At 40.0% G+C, this 21962-nt stretch overlaps 1 protein-coding gene across 1 annotated transcript in view; it reads left to right on the plus strand.

Annotated features, from left to right (window-relative positions):
* Nucleotides 1-21962, plus strand: part of trim62.1 (tripartite motif containing 62, tandem duplicate 1) — a 95457-nt gene that overhangs the window by 47787 nt on the left and 25708 nt on the right. The window contains exon 3 of the mRNA XM_061888671.1: nt 20546-20641. Within this exon, the coding sequence (XP_061744655.1) occupies nt 20546-20641 (96 nt within the window). The remainder of the gene's footprint in view (nt 1-20545; nt 20642-21962) is intronic.

Genomic DNA, 21962 nt, shown 5'->3' on the forward strand with positions numbered 1-21962 from the left:
CAGCACGTGTTACAACAGCGTGGCATCGTAAAAAAAGAGTGCAGGTACTTTCCTGGCCCACCTTCAGTCCAGACTTGTCTCACATCGAAAATGTGTGGCACATTATAAAGGGTAAAATCCCGGATTGTTGAACGACTGAACTGACATAAAACAAGAATGGGAAAAAATTCCACTTTCAAAGCTTCAACAATTAGTTTCCTCAGTTCTCAAACATTTATTGAGTGTTGTTAAAAGAAAAGGTGATGTAACACAGTGATGAACATGCCCTTTCCCAACTACTTTGGCACATGTTGCAGCCATGGAATTCTAAATTAATTATTATTTGCAAAAAAAAATAAAGTTTATGAGTTTGAACATCAAATAGGTTGTCTTTGTAGTGCATTCAATTGAATATGGGTTGAAAAGGATTTGCAAATCATTGTATTCTGTTTGTATTTACATCTAACACAATTTCCCAACTCATATGGAAACGGGGTTTGTATTAGTTGCTTGACATTTTGGTTTGTGGTCATTATATATGTATTCTGATATATGTTCTTCACAGAAAATGGGCCAAAGTCAGTGAGTCTCAGATTGAAAAATTAATTAATTGTATCATTTTTCTTTAAATAAAAATTGAAAACGGGTCCCACAGACCCGAACACCACACAAGATATGTGGGGTTTTTGGGTCTGATAGACGCGTTGCAAACAAACAACCAACAAGGGGGTGATGGTTCAACTTTATAATAAGTCCTCTGGTCTCCTTAGTAACTGAAAGAGGACTTGATGTCCTTAGCTTAAAGGGTGGCTTCATGTTAAACCCGTTCCTCCGTGTAATGTGAGGCAGATCAGTAGTGAAAGCAGCACACAGAGAGAGAGTGTGCTAAATATGATGTTAAATAAATGTGACCAGGCAGTGGGAAATGCTGCTTACACTCCCTTCGAGGTAGCATGGCTCGTAACGCTAAGAAAAGGACAAAGACACTGTCATAATTCAAACTCTTACTTGCAGTGATTTTTGACAATGTCACTTTGGGTGTTTGGTGTTCGCGTCGTACAATTGGCCTGCTGCTGAATTCTTGATTAGCTGTGGAATTAAAACCGATTACAGGCCGTGGTTCCCTGACAGGGGGCACGGCCGGACTGAAGTATAATCTCTTGTAATTCCACATTCCCGTGATATTTGCAACAGATGATTTAAATTGAGCAGCTGCTTTTAAAAAAACTAAATCTCACTTCTCCACCTCCTTCGTTTTTTTGCCTGTTGAACCTGTTGAACGCCTTTTTTGTATACATGAGGGCCATCAGGATCTGTTTGCCCACCAACCTGTGGTTCTACAGTGGGACAAAAAAGTATTTAGTCAGCCACCGATTGTGCAAGTTCTCCCACTTAAAATGATGACAGAGGTCTGTAATTTTCATCATAGATACACTTCTACTGTGAGAGACAGAATCCAGGAATTCACATTGTAGGAATTTTAAATAATTTTTTTATAAATTATGGTGGAAAATAAGTATTTGGTCAACCATTCAAAGCTCTCACTGATGAAAGGAGGTTTTGGCTCAAAATTTCACGATACATGGCCCCATTCATTCTTTCCTTAACACTGATCAATCGTCCTGTCCCCTTAGCAGAAAAACAGCCCCAAATCATGATGTTTCCACCCCCATGCTTCACAGTAGGTATGGTGTTCTTGGGATGCAACTCAGTATTCTTCTTCCTCCAAACACGACGAGTTGAGTTTATACCAGAAAGTTCTATTTTGGTTTCATCTGACCACATGGCATTCCCCAATCTTCTGCTGTATCATCCATGTATCCATTTTGGTATAAACTCAACTCGTCGTGTTTGGAGGAAGAAGAATACTGAGTTGCATCTCAAAAACACCATACCTACTGTGAAGCAAGGGGGTGTAAACATCATGCTTTGATGGTAACAAAGGTTACCATCAGTAACACACTACAGCGACAGGGAATCAAATCCTGCAGTGCCAGACGTGTCCCCCTGCTTAAGCAAGTGCATGTCCAGGCCCGTCTGAAGTTTGCCAGAGAGCACATGGGAGAATGTCATGTGGTCAGATGAAACCAAAATAGTGAATTATATTTATATAGCGCTTTTCTCAAGTGACTCAAAGCGCTTTACATAGTAAACCCCAATATCTAAGTTACATTTAAACCAGTGTGGGTGGCACTGGGAGCAGGTGGGTAATGTGTCTTGCCCAAGGACACAACGGCAGTGACTAGGATGGCGGAAGCGGGAATCGAACCTGCAACCCTCGAGTTGCTGGCACTGCCACTCTACCAACCGAGCTATGCCGCCCCAAATAGAACTTTTTGATACAAACTCAACTCGTCATGTTTGGAGGAAGAAGAATACACAGTTTCATCCCAAGAACACCACGCCTACTGTGAAGCATGGGGGTGGAAACATCATGCTTTGGGGCTGTTTTTCTGCTAAGGGGACAGGACGATTGATCTGTGTTAAGGAAAGAATGAATGGGGCCATGTATCGTGAGATTTTGAGCCAAAACCTCCCTCCATCAGTGAGAGCTTTGAATGGTTGACCAAATACTTATTTTCCACCATAATTTATAAATCAATCATTTAAAATTCCTACAATGTGAATTCCTGGATTCTGTCTCTTACAGTTGAAGTGTACTTATGATGAAAATTACAGACCTCTGTCATCGTTTTAAGTGGGAGAACTTGCACAATTTTTTGCCCCACTGTTGCTGCAGTACTGGTGCAGAGGGAGGTCACGTGACTCATACCAAGCTCAAAGCACTGCCATACTCTGTTTCACATTTGTGTTATCTGCTGAATCAGGGAAATCCCGTCCAATTAAGCAACAGCGGTGTTAAAATAATTATACCAACCTTGTAAGGAGAGGTAATTGTATTTCCTCAGTGTTTGTATCTGTTGCCATCCAGTGCGGCAGCTCATATTGGTAGGTCGTTTCTAGTATATTTGTTTACCTTATCTCGCGACATGACAGCAGAAATTTATTAATTTTCATATTCTATTTTACATCATGGACAATATTGTATATTATCTTGTTCTCACCAGGTTTTCTTTCTGCTGATTCTAAAATCAGTCATCCGTTAGTTAGATCAGCCGATACAATACAGATTAGGGTTGTACATTATACCGGTGTTAGTATAGTACCACGATACTAATGAGTTATTCGGGACTATACCGCCTCTGAAAAGTACCGGTCCACCAAGCCCCCCGCATCTCCGCCATCGTCACGTTGTGTCGTTGCTGGTTTTATGAGCAGACACAATCACGGAGTACTTACAAGCAGAAAGAGTGTGTAGACAGAAAAGGGAGAACATAGGCATTTTTAAAGAGATCAATGTAAGATGGACTGATGCAAAGTGGAAAAGTGGTCTGACGAGTCCACATTTCAAATTGTTTTTGGAAATATTCGACATTGTGTCATCCGGACCAAAGGGGAAGCGAACCAACCAGACTGATGCAAATTTCAAAAGCCAGCATCTGTGATGGTATGGGGGTGCATTAGTGCCCAATGCATGGGTAACTTACACATCTGTGAAGGCACCATTAATGCTGAAAGGTACATACAGGTTTTGGAACAACATATGCTGCCATCTAAGCGCCGTCTTTTTCATGGACGCCCCTGCTTATTTCAGCACGACAATGCCAAGCCACATTCAGCAAGTGTTACAACAGCGTGGCTTCGTAAAAAAAAGATTGCGGGTACTTTTCTTGCCCGTCTTCAGTCCAGACCTGTCTCCCATTGAAAATGTGTTGTGCATTATGAAGCGTAAAATACGACAGTGGAGACCCCGGACTGTTGAACGACTGAAGCTCTACATAAAACAAGAATGGAAAAGAATTCCACTTTCAAAGCTTCAACAATTAGTTTCCTCAGTTCCCAAATGTTTGAATGTTGCTAAAAGAAAAGGTGATGTAACACAGTGGTGAACATGCCCTTTCCCAACTACTTTGGCACGTGTTGCAGCCATTAAATTCTAAGTTAATTATTGTTTGCAAAAAAAAAAAAGTTTGAGTTTGAACATCAAATATGTTGTCTTTGTAGTGCATTCAATTGAATATGGGTTGAAAAGGATTTGCAAATCATTGTATTCTGTTTATATTTATGTCTAACACAATTTCCCAACTCATGTGGTAACAGGGTTTGTATGCCTTTTAATATTACCGGTATGTTTCTCTTCACAGTTTTGCGGATGATTTCAAATGATCCAGGAATGTGATCATGCATAATAGCTGACCGCTGGCTGTACTCAAGATTCACAGGTCCACATTGTTATTTTACACTGTGACTTAATCCTAAATATTTATTGGCTGTCAGGGGACCGGGTGAAAGCAAGCCAGACAAAATACTTTATTTGGTCAGCTCCGGCTGCAGGAGCTGAGGCCTGCTCGCATGTAAAGTAACCATCGCCCCGAGCGGCATCTTATTCCATCGCAGCAAAACAAATCTGCAGCAGCATCACGCCTCCTCACTCAGTGATTTGTGTTCCTGACACATTCTACATGGTTTTATATTAATAACATGCTGACTGCAACAGAGGTCTGACTAATCCTAAGAGGCTTTACCAAAAAAAAAAAAAAGAAAGAGGACTCTGGCTGTTATTGGTTTGTTGTGAAATTCCTCTGGCAGTCAAACCCATCCAAGGGTCATTTTCAGGGTGTGTTTACAGTTTTCATCTCCCTTCAGGGGTCAAGGGAGATAGATGAAAGTGTTTTGAGCATAGATCTCCATGTGGATTTCACACATCAACTTCTTAGCAAAGTAAATACACGTCACAATTGGAAACCTACCAAGATGTTGATGTTGCTACACTTGCATACGTGGATTAAACTGTTTCTACCCTTCAGTTATTTTTTGGGGAGATCATCATTTTATTAATATTCTTTCATAATTTGTCACATTCAATCACTAACATCAGAAGATATAGTACTTCCAAAAAACGGGGTCCAGCAGATTGTTTTATGACCGCTAGTGAGGGGGGTTATGAACCCCTATGAAGTGGGCGTGGCTTCCCCATACCTCTAAAAATAGGGGGGCCAGCAGGGGATTTATTTATGTCCCCAGGAAGTGGACATGACCTAAACCGGAAACAGGAAGTATAAGTCATATCCGGCCGCCATTTCAATTTTGTAATTATTTTAAGCTGTCCGCCATCTTGGTTGTAGTCCATAAGTCATGATTTCAGATTCTTACAGGCTGAAAAGGGTATTACAACTTGCAGTTTGTGGCGTGTAGGGACCCATCTTGGTTGTAGTCCATAAGTCATAATGATTTATGATTCCATTCATCCATCTAGGGCTGGGCGATATACCGATATACTTGATATATTGCGGGTTTGTCTCTGTGTGATATAGAAAATGACTATATCGCTATATTCGAGTATACGTTCTAACGCAGTTGCTTTTAGCTGCGGGCATTACACTACAGGCTCTTCTCACTGTTTCTTGTCTCTCCTTCTCACGGACCGCAAGCGCTCGTACGTCACATACGTACAAGCCCTCGCGGAGCAGAGAGGTAGCGGCATGAGTAGCATTAGCTGTGATGCTAGCGGAGTGGTACTATGAGAGAAAGATGGTGTGAATCTGGTAACAAATGAAGGTAGAATTAATTCCCAAGAAAAACAACGGAGGGTCCATCGTCTGGCGGTGGTTTGGAGTCAAGTGGGAATATGTCGAACAGACAACCGTAATTCGTCAAGTATGGTGCTAAAGCGTTGCTCCAAAAAGTAGCATTACTGCTAATATGTAGCATCATTTGAAAAGTCACCTGCTAGAGAATGAAGAGTGCTTACTATGCATTTCAACATTTCCATTCGGTGCTACACGCCCACAAAATCATGGACAAAAGTGGACTTTATTTGTTTTAAACTATTGTAGTGGCGTTCTGTACAAACGTTGCACTTTAATTTAGTGTTGTTTTGATATGTCATCTTTGTGACATCATGCACAAAAGTGCACTAATAGCTCGTTTTAAAATGTTTCTGACAATCTTGCACTTTCTGTATTGGAAATGACATGAATGTGTGTGCCACTGCTTAAAGGCCTACTGAAATGAGATGTTCTTATTCAAACGGGGATAGCAGGTCCATTCTATGTGTCATACTTGATCATTTCGCGATATTGCCATATTTCTGCTGAATGGATTCAGTAGCGAACATCGACGATAAAGTTCGCAACTTTTGGTCGCTAATAAAAAAGCCTTGCCTGTAACGGAAGTAGCAGACGATGTGCGCGTGACGTCACGGGTTGTAGGGCTCCTCACATCCTCACATTGTTTATAATCATAGCCACCAGCTGCAAGAGAGATTCGGACTGAGAAACCGACGATTTCCCCATTAATTTGAGCGAGGATGAAAGATTTGTGGATGAGGATAGTGCGAGTGAAGGACTAGAAAAAGAAAAAAAAAAGACAAGGGCAGTGGGAGCGATTCAGATGTTATTAGACACATTTACTAGGATCATTCTGGAAAATACCTTATCTGCTTATTGTGTTACTAGTGTTTTAGTGAGATTATAAAGTCATACCTGAAAGTCGGAGGGGTGTGGTGACCGCCAGTGTCTCTGAGGGAAGCCATGAAGGAGCCAAGAAAGTCGCAGCTGCCTCTTTGACAGCTGCAGGAAGAACTACACAAGCTCCGCCTACGTGTACAGTAAGAGCCGACTTATTACCACAATTTTCTCACCGAAACCTGCCGGTTGACGTGGTCGAGAAACATGTTCGCTTGACCGCTCTGGTCCATATTAAAGCTTCACAACAAACAAAGAAACACCGGATGTGTTCGTGTTGCTACAGCCGGCCGAAATACACAACTTTCCACCAACAGCATTCTTCTTTATAGTCTCCATTATTAATTAAACAAATTGCAAATTATTCAGTAACACAGATGTCTAGAATACTGCGTAATTATGCGATTAAATCGGACGACTTTTAGCTGTCTCTGGTGCTGGGATAAAATGTCCGCTACAACCAATAACGTCACAAGCACGCGTCAAAAATAAGCGTCATCATTCCGCGACGTTTTCAACAGGATACCTCGCGGGAAATTTAAAATTGCAATTTAGTAAACTAAACCGGCCATATTGGCATGTGTTGCAATGTTAATATTTCATCATTGATATATAAACTATCAGACTGCGTGGTCCGTAGTAGTGGGTTTCAGTAGGCCTTTAATAACTGTTTAATAAATACAGTTTTGGTCAATTGACTTAGTTGCGAATTCCTTCTCTGCATGAAAGTTTAAAATGAGCATGTATTAATGCAGTATGAACAAGAATGTTTTAATGCAGACACAAAGAATCATCTTACTGCTGTGATTATATGTATCAAGTGTTCATTCGAGGCTAAGGCAAAATATCGATATATATATTGTGTATCGCGATGTGGCCTAAAAATATCAAGCTATTAAAAAAAGGCCTTATCGCCCAGCCCTACATCCATCCATCTTCTTCCGCTTATCCGAGGTTGGGTCGCGGGGGCAGCAGCCTAAGCAGGAAAACCCAGACTTCCCTCTCCCCAGCCACTTCGTCCACCTCCTCCCGGAGGTATCCCGTGGCGTTCCCAGGCCAGCCGGGAGACATAGTCTTCCCAAAGTGTCCTTGAGTCTTCCCCGTGATTCCTACAGGCCTTAATGGGTATTACAATTTGTAGTTTTTGCGTGTAGGGAGCCATCTTGGTAGGATTCCAAAGTTTGTCTTTACCAGATTGTGGTTAAGGGGTTAGTGTTTTCCCCTAAGGGAACTCTTGACTTTTACACAGTACATTTGACACCCCTGCCTTAGATACAGGGAAAAACGTGTTTTGCGCGAAATTGTTATTGCACCTGTAACGTAAACACTTTTTTCCAGTTCCAAAATGATTCCCTTTCATTTAAGCGATTTTAAAAGAAAAAATTCAAAGTGTCATGCACTGTTGTTTTCCTTAGCTGTTCAAGTTTGAGGATATGCATTTGCATACTGTGCTGCGCTCTAACCCTCGATGACGAAGTAGAACAGCAGCCTCCTAGAAGCGTTCATCATTTACATGGCGTGGCCTATATACTGTACTTACTGAGGACTGTTAGAGGCCGCCAGCATTCATGCCTGCTCTTGTTGCTGTTTTTTTTACCAAATGTTTTTGGCCTAACAGTAAAGTCATTCATCTGGGAGCTGTGATAGTATCGTGATGAAATGTTGCCATGTTTACTTTAAATCAGCTGTATTTGTGTATATTTTTTAAACTTCTTTTTTTTTTTTTTGAGGAAAATTAATCTTATGTGTTTCTTGGGCAGATTTGCAGACACGCATATGCATGATCAGTCATGTATATAAGCAAGTTTGCTCAATACAGGGAAGCATTCCATCGGATGTCATCAGTTTTTTATATATCTGTCCCGAGAGCACTTTTCCCATTTTGCAGGTCCTTTACAAAACAAAAAAATCAAGTCATTATTCTTTGCCTGTGAAGTAGCATGTTTTCTTTGCTTCTTCATCACGCTGAGCGCTCCCTTATAACCTGAAGGAGCTGCTGCAGAGCATAATAAAGCTGGCATCAGTATGGAAGGTTAGAGGGATTTGTGTTGGCTTTGAAAGCAGTGCCACAGGGAGAGAGTTTGCAGCATGCACTTTTAGACACTATAAATAATGAATAAAGCCCCGCAACGCTGAGCAGAGAGTGACAGCGGGCTTTGGAATTGACATACTTCATCCGGGGGGGGGTGGATGATCTGCACTCCGCATGTTAGTTATTCTCACAATACCTTCCATCCATCCATCCATTTTCTACCGCTAATTCCCTTTTGGGGAGGCGGGGGGCGCTGACGCCTATCTCAGCTACAACCGGGCGGAAGGCGGTATACAGCCTGGACAAGTCGCCACCTCATCGCAGGGCCAACACAGATAGACAGACAACATTCACACTCACATTCACACATTAGGGCCATTTTAGTGTTGCCAATCAACCTATCCCCAGGTGCATGTCTTTGGAAGTGGGAGGAAGCTGGAGTACCCAAACAACCACTGCATGGATGTAGCTCTCAGTCCGGTCAACGTTGACCCTACAAAAGTGTAGTGATTTATGTTGTTTGGGTGGCCGGATTAGTTTGGGATTGACAAAACTATTATTAAATGACCAACGATTCTGTCAATTATGCTAAATAAATTGTTGCTTAAAGGAGTCATGTTATGATTATTATTCTATTTTTAAAAAACTTCCTGGCCCTCAGCATCAAGGGTTGGAATTGGGGGTTAAATCACCAAAAATGAATCCTGGGCTCAGAGAGTTTGTGCGTTTGCTCAGACATGAAAAATTAGGAGCAACATTGGCGACACTCTGGCCCATTCAATGGGGAACATTATCACAATTTCAAAAGGGTTAAAAACAATAAAAATCAGTTCCCAGCGGCTTGTTGTATTTTTTGAAGTTTTTTTCAAAATTTTACCGGTCCCTGAATATCCCTAAATAAAGCTTTAAAGTTCCTTATTTTCGCTATCTTCGAAACCACTATCCATTTCCCTGTGACGTCACCCAGTGCTGCCAATGTAAACAAACAATGGGAATACCACAGCAGGATATAGTGACATTAGCTCGGATTCAAACTCGGATTTCAGCGACTTAAGCGATTCAACAGATTACGCATGTATTGAAACGGATGGTTGGAGTATGAAAGTATTGAAGAAGAAACTGAAGCTATTGAGCGAATAGCTATTGACGCTATTCATGGCCGAATAGCTGCGTTAGCATCGCCGGTAAAATGTGCGGACCAAACGATCAGGACTTTCGCATCTTTTGACACTGGAGCAACTTAAATCCTTCGATTGGTAAGTGTTTTTTTCGCATTAAATGTGGGTGGAAGGAAACGTAATATAGTTGCAAATGCATCTGCAGGTTATCCATACATCTCTGTACCATGTCTGCTTCAGCACCGCCGGTAAATAGCATGTTAGCATCGATTAGCGTAGCATGTTAGCATCGATTAGCTGGCAGTCAACATCAACAAAACTCACCTTTGTGATTTTGTTGACTATCGTTGCAAATGCATCTGCAGGTTATCCATACATCTCTGTGCCATGTCTGCCTTAGCATCGCCGGTAAAATGTGGCGACACTCTGGCCCATTCAATGGGGGCTGGCGGCAGACACTTTCGCATCTTCGGGCCAGTGGTGCAACTTGAATCCCTCCCTGTTAGTGTTGTTACACCCTCCGACAACACACCGTCGAGGCATGATGTCTCCAAGGTTCCAAAAATAGTCAAAAAAAACGGAAAATAACAGAGCTGAGACCCGGTGTTTGTAATGTGTTGAAAATGAAAATGGCGGCTGTATTACCTCGGCGGCGTCACATTCTGACGTCATCGCCTCCAGCGCGATAAACAGAAAGGCGTTTAATTCGCCAAAATTCACCCATTTAGAGTTCGGAAATCGGTTGAAAAAATATATGGTCTTTTTTTCTGCACCATCAAGGTATATATTGACGCTTACATAGGTCTGGTGATAATGTTCCCCTTTAATCTGTTAATGAAAGACATATATATATAAAACAAGACAGAGGTTCCTGCTTACCCGTACAACAGTTTGGAAATCAATGCACCAGGCGGTTGAATTTACTTTGTTTTATGGAGCCTTTAAGTTTTCAATTTTAGTATGGCTTGATACAATAAAAGGGCCCAACCCAACATTAGCTGTCAAACACTTACACCCACACTTGCTGGCTTCAAGCGGCTAGTTCAGGTGTTCGAAGTGAACTACACTATGTTATGATAAACGTAAACATCTGACTGAAAGTGTTATTTCAACCATAACTCAGTGAGCTACTTGTTTTTGCAATTCTCCACTGTCGTCAAGTGCGCCAGAAAAACAAAGAGCACAATTATTCATTCATTTATACGCTCCCACATAGACACAAATACAGTACATACCTACACACTCAAAGGTTTGTACATCCACATGTACATTCACTGTACAAACATACATATACACATATTGTACATATACATTCATTGTACAAACATACATACAGTATACACATACTGTACATATACATTCACTGTACAAACATACATATACACATACTGTACATATATATTCACTGTATAGACATACATACATACATACATACATACATACTGTACATATACATACATACTAGGGCTGCAAATCTTTGGGTGTCCCACAATTCGATTCAATATCGATTATTGGGGTCACGATTCGATAATATATTGATTTTTTTCAATTCAACGCGATTCTCTATTTAAAAACGATATTTTTCCAATTCAAAACGATTCTGTATTCATTCAATACATAGGATTTCAGCAGGATCTACCCCAGTCTGCTGACATGCTAGCAGAGTAGTAGATTTTTAAAAGAAAAAAGCTTTTATCATTGTAAAGGACAATGTTTTATCAACTGATTGCAATGATGTAAATTTGTTTTGACTATTAAACGAACCAAAAATATGACTTATTTTATCTTTGTGAAAACATTGGACACATTGTGTTGTCAAGCTTATGAGATGCGATGCAAGTGTAAGCCACTGTGACACTATTGTCCTTTTTTTATTTTTATAAATCTTTAATAATAATGTAAATGAGTGATTTTTAATCACTGCTATGCTGAAATTATAACTAATATTGATAGTGTTGTTAATATTCATTTTTGTTTCAATACTTTTGGTTTGTTCCGTGTCGTGTTTGTGTCTCCTCAATTGCTCTGTTTATTGCAGTTCTGAGTGTTGCTGGGTCAGGTTTGGTTTTGGAATTGGATTGCATTGTTATGGTATTGCTGTGTAGTGGTTTGTTGGATTGATAGAAATAAAAAAAAATCGATTTAAAAAAAAAAAATGAGAATCAATTCTGAATCGCACAACGTATTCGATTCGATATACGTATTTGAATTGATTTTTTCCCACACCCCTAATACATACACTCATGCATATAATCAAGTTTCATCAAACATATAAACGTTGTTGCCCTAGGGGAAATTGGGTAACACGTGGCACACTGACAAAGCTTAACCTGTTGTTACTATAACAAGCTACAAGGTTAATATAGTTGGCTTCTTTTTCTTCCCCTCCATTTATCTGCTTTCTTTTGTTTTTCAAGTTATTATTACATATATGTATTGTTGCATTTGAACAATTGTATTGTTGATAACAGAGGTAATTGTTATTATTCATTATCATAAGTGCTATTTCTTTTGGTATTTGTATTATTCCATTTTTAGTGTAATAATGTTCATTGCCATTTCTGTATTATTTATTTCACTAACTGCTTCTTTGCTATAACTTTTACCATCATATTTGTACACATCCTATTTGCTGTTGCTGTCCTGTTGTTGTTATTGTTATTGTTGTTTGCTGTTGTTGTCTGTGTGTCTTATCCTCCTTGTCCCCGCAATTTCCCACTCTGTCTTCCAATTTTTCTCTTTCTATCCCCTCCTGCTCCGGCCGGGCTGCACCAAATAATAATATAAATCAATTTAAGAAAGTCAAATACAAATAAGGCAACAAAGGAAGTATCCCGCACTTCTCTTTTGTAAAGTAAATTTGTACAGCCGATATGGGCATCTACATCAACTATATGATATGCCTGAGTGGCTGGATAGGATAGTTTAGGTGCTCGAAGTGAACTACACTATGTTATTATAAACATAAACATCTGACTGAACTTGTTATTTCAGCCATAACTTAAGGAGCTACTTGTTTTTTTCAAATCGCCTTGCACACAGCGCTGTTGTCAAGTGCACCAGAAAAAACAAAAGCTCCCTTCTCACCTTCACAATTAAATCGCTGTGTGTTATGTCCTGTCTGACTGAGTGCCTTAACAAAATAAGGGTCGTAGAAAAATAGCTTAAGTATTTGATGTTATTTGCACTTGAATGAACAATACCAAAATGCAATTTGCAGTGATGGAATATTGCAAAACGTATGGGGGGCTGTTGTATAATAGTGTTTCAGTGTGTGTATGAATGTTTCAGTAGTGTGTGTGAGAGAAAAACTTTTCAGTTGTTTATACGACAGCATTTCAGTAGTGTATGTAAGAGGTAATTCTGAATAATGTCCCTGACGGCCCCTCATAAACCAGTGCACTTTCACTTGCAGTTCCTTATATAAATTAAAACATTTTAACAGAGTTGTAACATTCTCATTATTTAAGAGCAGACTGAATCGAATCGAATAATAGTTACCGGTAATTTATTAAGAAACTTATGCCTCGTATCAAATTAGGAAATTAGCCATGATATCCAGCCCTACACTTTAATGTAATGGGAATCTAAGATCTTATCTGCACGTCAGATTTAATTCCTTGTCAGCGCCCATAAATTTGTGTCATAATTTTTTTATTGTGTGTTTTTTGCTACAAAAAAACATCTGCAGGCCACTTAAAGGATTAAGGAGGATTATGTAATTGAACAGTATGGAGGAGTTTGGTTGCCTTAAAATGTATGCATGAGAATTGTAATGTTTTGCATGAGTTAGAAACGGTTGCAACCGTGAGGCGGACTTTGCATAACTCGAGGGAATTTTGCTTGGTCCTGGCCGGGTTGTGGTGGTGACATACCTCAGTTAGATTCTCTTATGGTGCCAATATTATATACCATGCATTTGCATCCTTTCAAAGACATTCTGGTGTTGTTAAGAGTCCAGTAGCGTGCCCCCATGATAAATCAGTCCCCGTTTTACCTGAGCGTGTGGGTGTGGCCTTTTGACCTGCGGATTCAAACCAGTAGTGATGAAGCGGTCGAGGTTTCTGTGCCTGCCGCACTGCCCTCCATTAGTAACATGGCGAGTCATGCTCGCCATCGCTACCTCACCCAGTAATGGGAGCCATTTGTTGTCCTCTCATCATGTCCTTGTGGAGAAAATGCAGAATCTTTTCGACTCAATTTTGTCAACAACAAGCTGTTGCAATAAGTGATGTTTTTTTAACAACACTATGATGGATAACTTGCATGTCTTTCACCTCCTGTTGCCCGTTAAATGCTTTAAATTGTTATTGCAATTCAAGTATTTATTGCAGCTGACTATCTGCTTGTTAGATATTTTTTCTAATCCCCCAGTCGCCTTAAATGAGCTCCATTTGGAGGATTTTTGCTGCTTGTGTCAGGTGTCAGGATTTCCCTTAACTTTAGCTTTGAAATAGATGATTGCTTTTCTTGCATTAGTTTCACCCTGAATTAGAGCTGGTTGAATCAACTATCAACTATTGTTGGCTATTTTATTTTCATAAGGGATAAATGTACCATTGGGAAAGCAGGCTTTAAAGCACTTTATACTAGGGGTGTAACGGTACACAAAAATTTCGGGTCGGTACGTACCTCGGTTCAGAGGTCATGGTTCGGTTCATTTTCGGTACAGTAAGAAAACAGCAAAATATAAATGTTTTGGTTATTTATTTACCAAATTTGCAAAATCTTCCACCGAAATTTTTTTTCTTAGTGGAATATTTGATGTGAAGTAATCAGAACCTTGGATAGGTCAATAATTCATAATGATATTGATTTTGATTCAAGATTTTGTTTTGAGCAATGATAGTTTGAAAGAAAAAAAACAGCTTAGTTTTATTAGTCAACGTTGCAACTTTTTCTAAATTACATTTAGCCTTTAAGATTTTTTATTTCACTTTTGTTTATGTTTTTGTTTATTTTAATAGTATTTTTAGAATGTGCCGCTGTCCTGTAAAACATTGGCTGTGGGCCGCAAATGGCTTCCGGGGCATACTTTTGACACCCCTGCTATAGATAATAAAAAATATAATCTGATGAATCTATGGGTAAAAAGCAGAGCCTGGCGACGCATGTACGTTGATAATTACTCTCTCGCTCTGTCTCTGCCCCTCCCTCCCGAATGCTGCTGCGTGCACAATTTGCTTTGTTTTTAACCCCTTCTTAACCCTGAACGTACATTGAAAATACACGCAACTCTAACTTAAAATGCCGGACATTTGAGGTTTTTAAGAAACTCCACCCGGACAGCCCCGCAAAAGAGGACATATCCGGTGAAAAGAGGAGGTATGGTCAGTCTATCGTAGCCCGGTCGCTGTTAGCTGCCGTGTGTTGTACCTCGGTGTGCATTATTTACACAATGTGCGGGACGTTACTTAATATGTTTGATTGATTGAAACTTTTATTAGTGGATTGCACAGTACAGTACATATTCCGAACAATTGACCACTAAATGGTAACACCCGATTAAGTTTTTCAACTTGTTTAAGTCGGGGTCCACGTAAATCAATTCATGGTAAATTCATGTCGGTGTGGAAACTCGTTCAGTACACCTCCGAACCGAACCGAAACCCCCGTACCGATACGGTTCAATACAAATACACGTACCGTTATACCCCTACTTTATACATTTTGGATGTCTATTTGGATTTATGTCATTCAGTCCATTTATGTCCATTGGAGCCAACACATGTTGATATTGTTCGTCAATATTGAACAAATGTTGTCTGAACTCAGACTATACTATATCAGAAGTAGTGGCACATTATTTCTGAAGTGGGAGTACATGTATTAGAAGTGGGAGTACATGTATTAGAAGTGGGAGTACATGGTGTCAGAAGTGGGATTACCCATTGTCAGAACCTATTCAACCCATATTTCTGCCATTTGATATATTCATGAAGTGCCAATTGTAATAACCTTTGGGGCAGGTGACCTCTTTTCAACAGACCCCCGAGATGGTAGAGGCTTGAGGATATTTGGAATAGAGATGGAACAGATGTCTGCCTCCGGAAGCAGTGAAGTAATGAGGTGGAACGTCTGTTTGAGTTATCAAATGGTGGCGCCGGCTCCCTTTGGGGTTCGCGGTGCATGTGTGACCTTGGGGAACATGCTTTCTTTACGGTACCAGAATATGACAAAGCGTATTTATTTATGAATTTGTGCAATTTGTTGTGAAGTAATATTTCAATGATTTTCGTTAATAAACAGACCTGTTGTAGTAATTAAAGTAACAATCAAAATTGTTGGTAAATGTTGTCAATGAGCCCGGAGAAGTGGCCTGTAATCCTGCATGATCTTGTCATTTCAAGATATAAACGCATGCCTGTTTATGAAGTCATCATTGGTCTTTTTCTTATTAGTGTTCAAGAGGTCAATGTTGAATAATAATATTACTTTTTGACTGATTTCAGTGAATATTGCCTAAATCAAGTCCTCAAACAGTTTATTACTTGATTTAGGTGTTCTATACGGTATGTGTAGCTGATCAATACATATGTTGCTCTTTTCATGACATATTTCAATGGTAATACATTGAAAGATGGTATTTTGAACAAATTACATGCCTTTCACCAATTTGTAGTTTAAATCCTTCGCCATGTACACTGTTACTTCTCCCCATTCTTGTTTCCTTTGATGTACTTCAGTTCGTATCTTTGTAGACCAAAAATAATTCCCTTATTTAACATCAATCCATGTGTCTGAGTTAGCAATCACTTTAAAAAATGTGTTGAATTGTTCCAAAAAATGCTTAATGTTGTAGTTTGCATACAAGCATCTACTGTCGAAATGAATACCTGACAGTTTAATTTTGTTATTGTCTTGATCCAATTATTCCTGATGCGGGAGAAAAATTGTTCTTACATAAATCTCTTTATGTGTTGCGAAAGGTTTGCAGTTCCATGCCGTGTTCAACAATGAGTGTCGATGTATGTTACCTTAAATCCAGGTCTTCTTGAGTTTGAGTTTATTTCGAACATACTACAACATGATACATCACAATCTTAGTCAGGGATTTCTTGTAACAAAGTCGTGTTGATGTTGAAGGTATGTTTTCCCTCAGACTGGCTCCTTTTTGGTTTGCTTTTTGCGTCCTTCATTATCGCTGTGGCCAAAGCATTGTTTTTATTATTTATCCGGATCCTTGATGTCTTTGACAACAAGTACTCTTCCTTCTGGACCTCCATTCTGCCCAAGGTGCAATATATTTGGCAGTTGGCAATCCAAGTGGCCTAAGTTTTGCTCTGCGTCCTCAAATCTTGGCGATGTCAGCGTTGCATTTTGTGAGGTACTCATTCATGTACACATTTGTACCCGTCAGCTTCATTCTCTGTTTCACCAGTGCGATTTTTAGTAACCCGTTGGTTAGCTTAGCGATGATGACCGGTGTGGTATCCATTTGGTGGAATTCATGTGTCGAAGGTGTTAATATCGACATAAAATTTAGACTCTTGCACTGTAAAGGCAACATCCATTTCATCTGGTTCTCGGTTTCCAACTGCTCTTGCATAAGAGCTCGGTGAAACATGAAGCCCATTCACAATCACATCATTCATTCATGTATTCTAGTCCATCTCATCAATTGTTATCTTCAGAGTGTATTTTTTTCCAGCATTATCATCTGATCATTTGTTTCCAGAGACTCATTCAGTGGGCACAGATTTCCTGGACTAGGAGTTTTGTTCCTTGAGTTGCCTTTCTTTTGAAAGGTGTTTCATGTGGTTTTTATTTTTTCAGCGGCTATTGGCAAATATAACTTGATTTTGTACCGTATGCCGGACAGAACTCAAGGTGGAGGTGTCCGCAAAGTCTTTCCAAAAACTCCTGCAGCCGGGTGGGGGCCAGTTCCTATAGGCTTGGTCTGGCTCCACAATACCTGACCGAGTTTCTGCATCATCATACCTCGTCTAGACCCATAAGGTTACCTTACCAACTTCTGTTGTCGGTCCGTAGATCCAGGCTAAAGACCAGAGGGGACAGAGCCTTTTCCGTTGCCGCCCCTAAGCTCTGGAACAGCCTTCCCCTCAACATTAGGTCAGCCCAGAGTCTGGGGGTTTTCAAAACCCTTCTTATGACCTACTTCTTCTCGCTGGCCTTTGACCTGAGTTGAGTCTGCCCACTAGGCCACCATTTTGAAGTTCTATCCCCCGAGCCCTTCGCTTTAGTTTTGTTTTTCTATTTGTCGCACTTTTATTATGATTTTTATTTAGCAAATGATTTACTTTTTATTCGACCCCTTTTACCGTATTTCTTTTTGCACAATTTTGTTCAGCTCATTAATTGTTTATGTTCTTTGTTTGTTTTCTGTTTCTGTTGCTCTATGTGAATTATATTTATATAGCGCTTTTCTCTAGTGACTCAAAGCGCTTTACATAGTGAAACCCAATATCTAAGTTACATTTAAACCAATGTGGGTGGCACTGGGAGCAGGTGGGTAAAGTGTCTTGCCCAAGGACACAACGGCAGTGACTAGGATGGCAGAAGCGGGAATCGAACCTGCAACCCTCAAGTTGCTGACACGGCCGCTCTACAAAAACAAGCATAGCAACCGAGCGGTATAGCTCGGTTGCTATGCTTGTTTTTTAACCTGTAAAGCACTTTGGTTCAATTTTAATGTTGTTGTAAATGTGCAATATAAATAAAATTAACTCAACTTGACTTGACTTCACCTCAATGGCTATCGGCACTTCCAATGCGCTTGTTTCGATGAATCTGTGCCTCATGCCAAACAGAGGTCAGGTTGAATGTGTCTGCAAGCTATCCTGATGATGTGATCTTGCTGAGTAGTCAGGAAAGTTCCAAATGTACCCAAAACTTTGGTAGCTAGAGCACAGCTTTGGCTTTTGTTCATCCGTTCCAGTTAACAGGAAGTGAGGCAATATAGGAATGCATAATATACAGATCCAGAAAACACCAGGAACGTGCTAATTATTAAAATGCTGATCCCAGATGTGCATGCATGCAGGAACTTACGGTATCAGAGTAAAAAGATGCATTCTTTGTGACAGCGAAGCCTTGTTTGTTGCGTGTGGAGACCTGAGGAGGGCTAGGGCACGTCACCGGTTCTCCCAGTGCAACCCCGGCGTGAGACGAGATCCAGTTTCCTTCTGGCGCAGCTCGACGTCTCCTGGGATTTAATGGGATCCTCTCCATGTCTTGGCTCCCCATCCAAATTCCTTTTCGTGTAGCCCAGGCTTTTAATCTGCACCGAAAGCAGACCGATCAGTAACAACAAACAATACAAAGTTGAATAAACAGAGCAGCCTGTGGCTGAGCTTAAGCGACTCGTTAGCATTTCTGCGTGTAGATGTGCGTTTTCTGCAAGATGGAAGCAAATCAAGTTACAAACCCTGTTTCCATATGAGTTGGGAAATTGTGTTAGATGTAAATTATAAACAGAATACAATGATTTGCAAATAATTTTTGACCCATATTCAGTTGTAGCTGAGATTGGCGCCAGCGCCCCCCGCGACCCCGAAAGGGAATAAGCGGTAGAAAATGGATGGATGGATGGAATCAGTTGAATATGCTACAAAGACAACATATTTGATGTTAAAACTGATTAACATTTTTTTTTTGCGTGAGCAAATAGTCAAACAGTTTAATGACAACGTTTCTCAAAGTGCAATTGCAAGAAATTTAGGGATTTCAACATCTACGGTCCATAATATCATCAAAAGGTTCAGAGAATCTGGAGAAATCTCTCCACGTTAGCGGCACGGCCAGAAACCAACATTGAATGACCGTGACCTTCGATCCCTCAGACGGCCCTGTATCAAAAACCGACATCAATCTCTAAAGGATATCACCACATGAGCTCAGGAACACTTCATAAAACCACTGTCACTAAATACAGTTGGTCGCTACATCTGTAAGTGCAACTTAAAGCTCTACTATGCAAAGCCAAAGCCATTTATCAACAACGTCCAGAAATGCTGCTGGCTTCTCTGGGCCCGAGATCATCTAAGATGGACTGATGAAATGTGAAAAAGTATTTTGTGGACTGACAAGTCCACATTTCAAATTGTTTTCGGAAATATTCAACATTGTGTCATCCAACCCAAAGGGGAAGCGAACCATCCAGACTGTTATCGAGGCAAAGTTCAAAAGCCAGCATCTGTGATAGTATGGGGGTGCATTAGTGCCCAAGGCATGGTTAACTTACACATCTGTGAAGGCACAATTAATGCTGAGAGGTACATACAGGTTTTGGAACAACACATGCTAACATCAAAGCGCCGTCTTTTTCATGGACGCCCCTGCCTATTTCAGCAAGACAATACCAAACCACATTCAGCATGTGTTACAACAGCGTGGCCTCGTAATAAAAGAGTGCGGGTACTTTCCTGGCCCGCCTGCAGTCCAGACCTGTCTCCCATCAAAAATGTGTGGCGCATTATGAAGCGTAAAATACGACAGCGGAGACCCTGGACTGTTGAACGACTGAAGCTCTACATAAAACAAGAATGGGAAAGAATTCCACTTTCCTCAGTTCCCAAACGTTTATTGAGTGTTGTTAGAAGAAAAGGTGATGTAACACAGTGGGGAACTTGCCTTTTCCCAACTACTTTGCCACGTGTTGCAGCCATGAAATTCTAAGTTAATTATTTGCAAAAAAAAATAAAGTTTATGAGTTTGAACATCAAATATCTTGTCTTTGTAGTGCATTCAATTGAATATGGGTTGAAAAAGATTTACGAATCATTGTATTCCGTTTATATTTACATCTAACACAATTACCCAACTCATATGGAAACGGGGTTTATAAATTGTTTTATTAGTGGTTCTCATGTTTTATTATCCTGAATGTTGCTGACCTGCTGCTGCTTGTACTTTGGTTGTTTTTGCAGAGGGAGATGAAGGAGCAGCTGGCCACCCTACAGGACAGCGAGAAGGGTCACACCGAGGCCCTGCAGCTCTTGCAGAGACAACTCACTGAGACCAAGGTGCTGCAGTATTTCTTCTCCTAAAACACATCTATTTCTTATGGCTCGCTTGAAACCATCCATCTGTCCAATTTTCTATTAACATTGCATTGAACAGATACTTGGCATTAGGTGGAATGAAATAGAAGTTGACTTACGTTTAGTATAAGCAATAACACCGTAATGGACCCGATGGTGGTTCTTTGGCAGGCACTAATCCTTATTATGATATGCTTTGTAATCCACCAGACAGATTACTCATTATCTATCTACTTTAGCCACATTTTCTTAGAAAAATATAACATCTTAGAAGACCAACTACACATGATCCAAGCCCAAAACTGCTAAGGCTAGTGTAACCGCCGTCCTGTTCTTCCTTGTTTGAACACAAATGCCTATGGATATTTTCATTCATCCATGTCATTGCATTCTCAAAGCATTCAATCAATTGCAACTGGACTGTTTGGTTTCTCTTAGAAGGATGAGGGTTGAAACATAATCTAAGGAAAACTGAACAGTACAGTTGCAATTGATTGAATGTCCTTAGAAGAAGAATGCATATTTTGTCTATATTATTAAATGTCCAACATTATAAGCCTTTAGCCAGGGATGGGAATTGATAAGATGTTTATGATTTTGATTCCAATTTCACAATTTGATACTTTTATGATTCTCTAATGGATTCTTATTTGGAAAAAGGGATAACAACGTTGTTTATTTTGGAGGAAACCCCAACAGTGAGATCTTAAGAGGCCCGCAGCCTCGATACCGTGCCAGGGCCCAGCGCCCCACCCCCAAAAAAATGATTTGTTCCTAAAATAACTAATACAATGATAACAAATTAATGTTCAGTAACATGTTGAACAATTTTTGAAAAGTTTTTAAAACGTTTTTAAAAGATTATTAGCTGAGCACTTAAAAGTTGCAGTGACAAAACAAGCAAGTATAGTCCAATTATAACTGTGCATTTGGCAATTTTGTAACCATTATCAAAAGCAATTTACCATTACTTTGTAAAAAAAATATTAAATATTCTTTTTCAGCTATTTTTATGACAAATTACACTACCTCCAACTGTGAAGAACACCTCAAACAGGGAGAAGATTTAAAAACATTATTTTTTCCAAGTTCTCGCATGCTGTATGATCTGTGTTCCTCCCTTTGATGAAATATCCACTCGGCATTTATTGCAAGCTTTTTTTGTTATCCTTCTTCGTGTGTAATCGAAATTATGCGTGGTGACGTCATGCACACCCACAGGAATCAATAAGGTATTTGTTACAAAACTGTCAAATTAAATATCCTGGAATCATAATCCTAACACTTGTTTTTTATTCCTATT

The sequence above is a fragment of the Nerophis ophidion genome, linkage group LG02, assembly GCF_033978795.1.
Source record: "Nerophis ophidion isolate RoL-2023_Sa linkage group LG02, RoL_Noph_v1.0, whole genome shotgun sequence".
Classification (NCBI taxonomy): domain Eukaryota; kingdom Metazoa; phylum Chordata; class Actinopteri; order Syngnathiformes; family Syngnathidae; genus Nerophis; species Nerophis ophidion.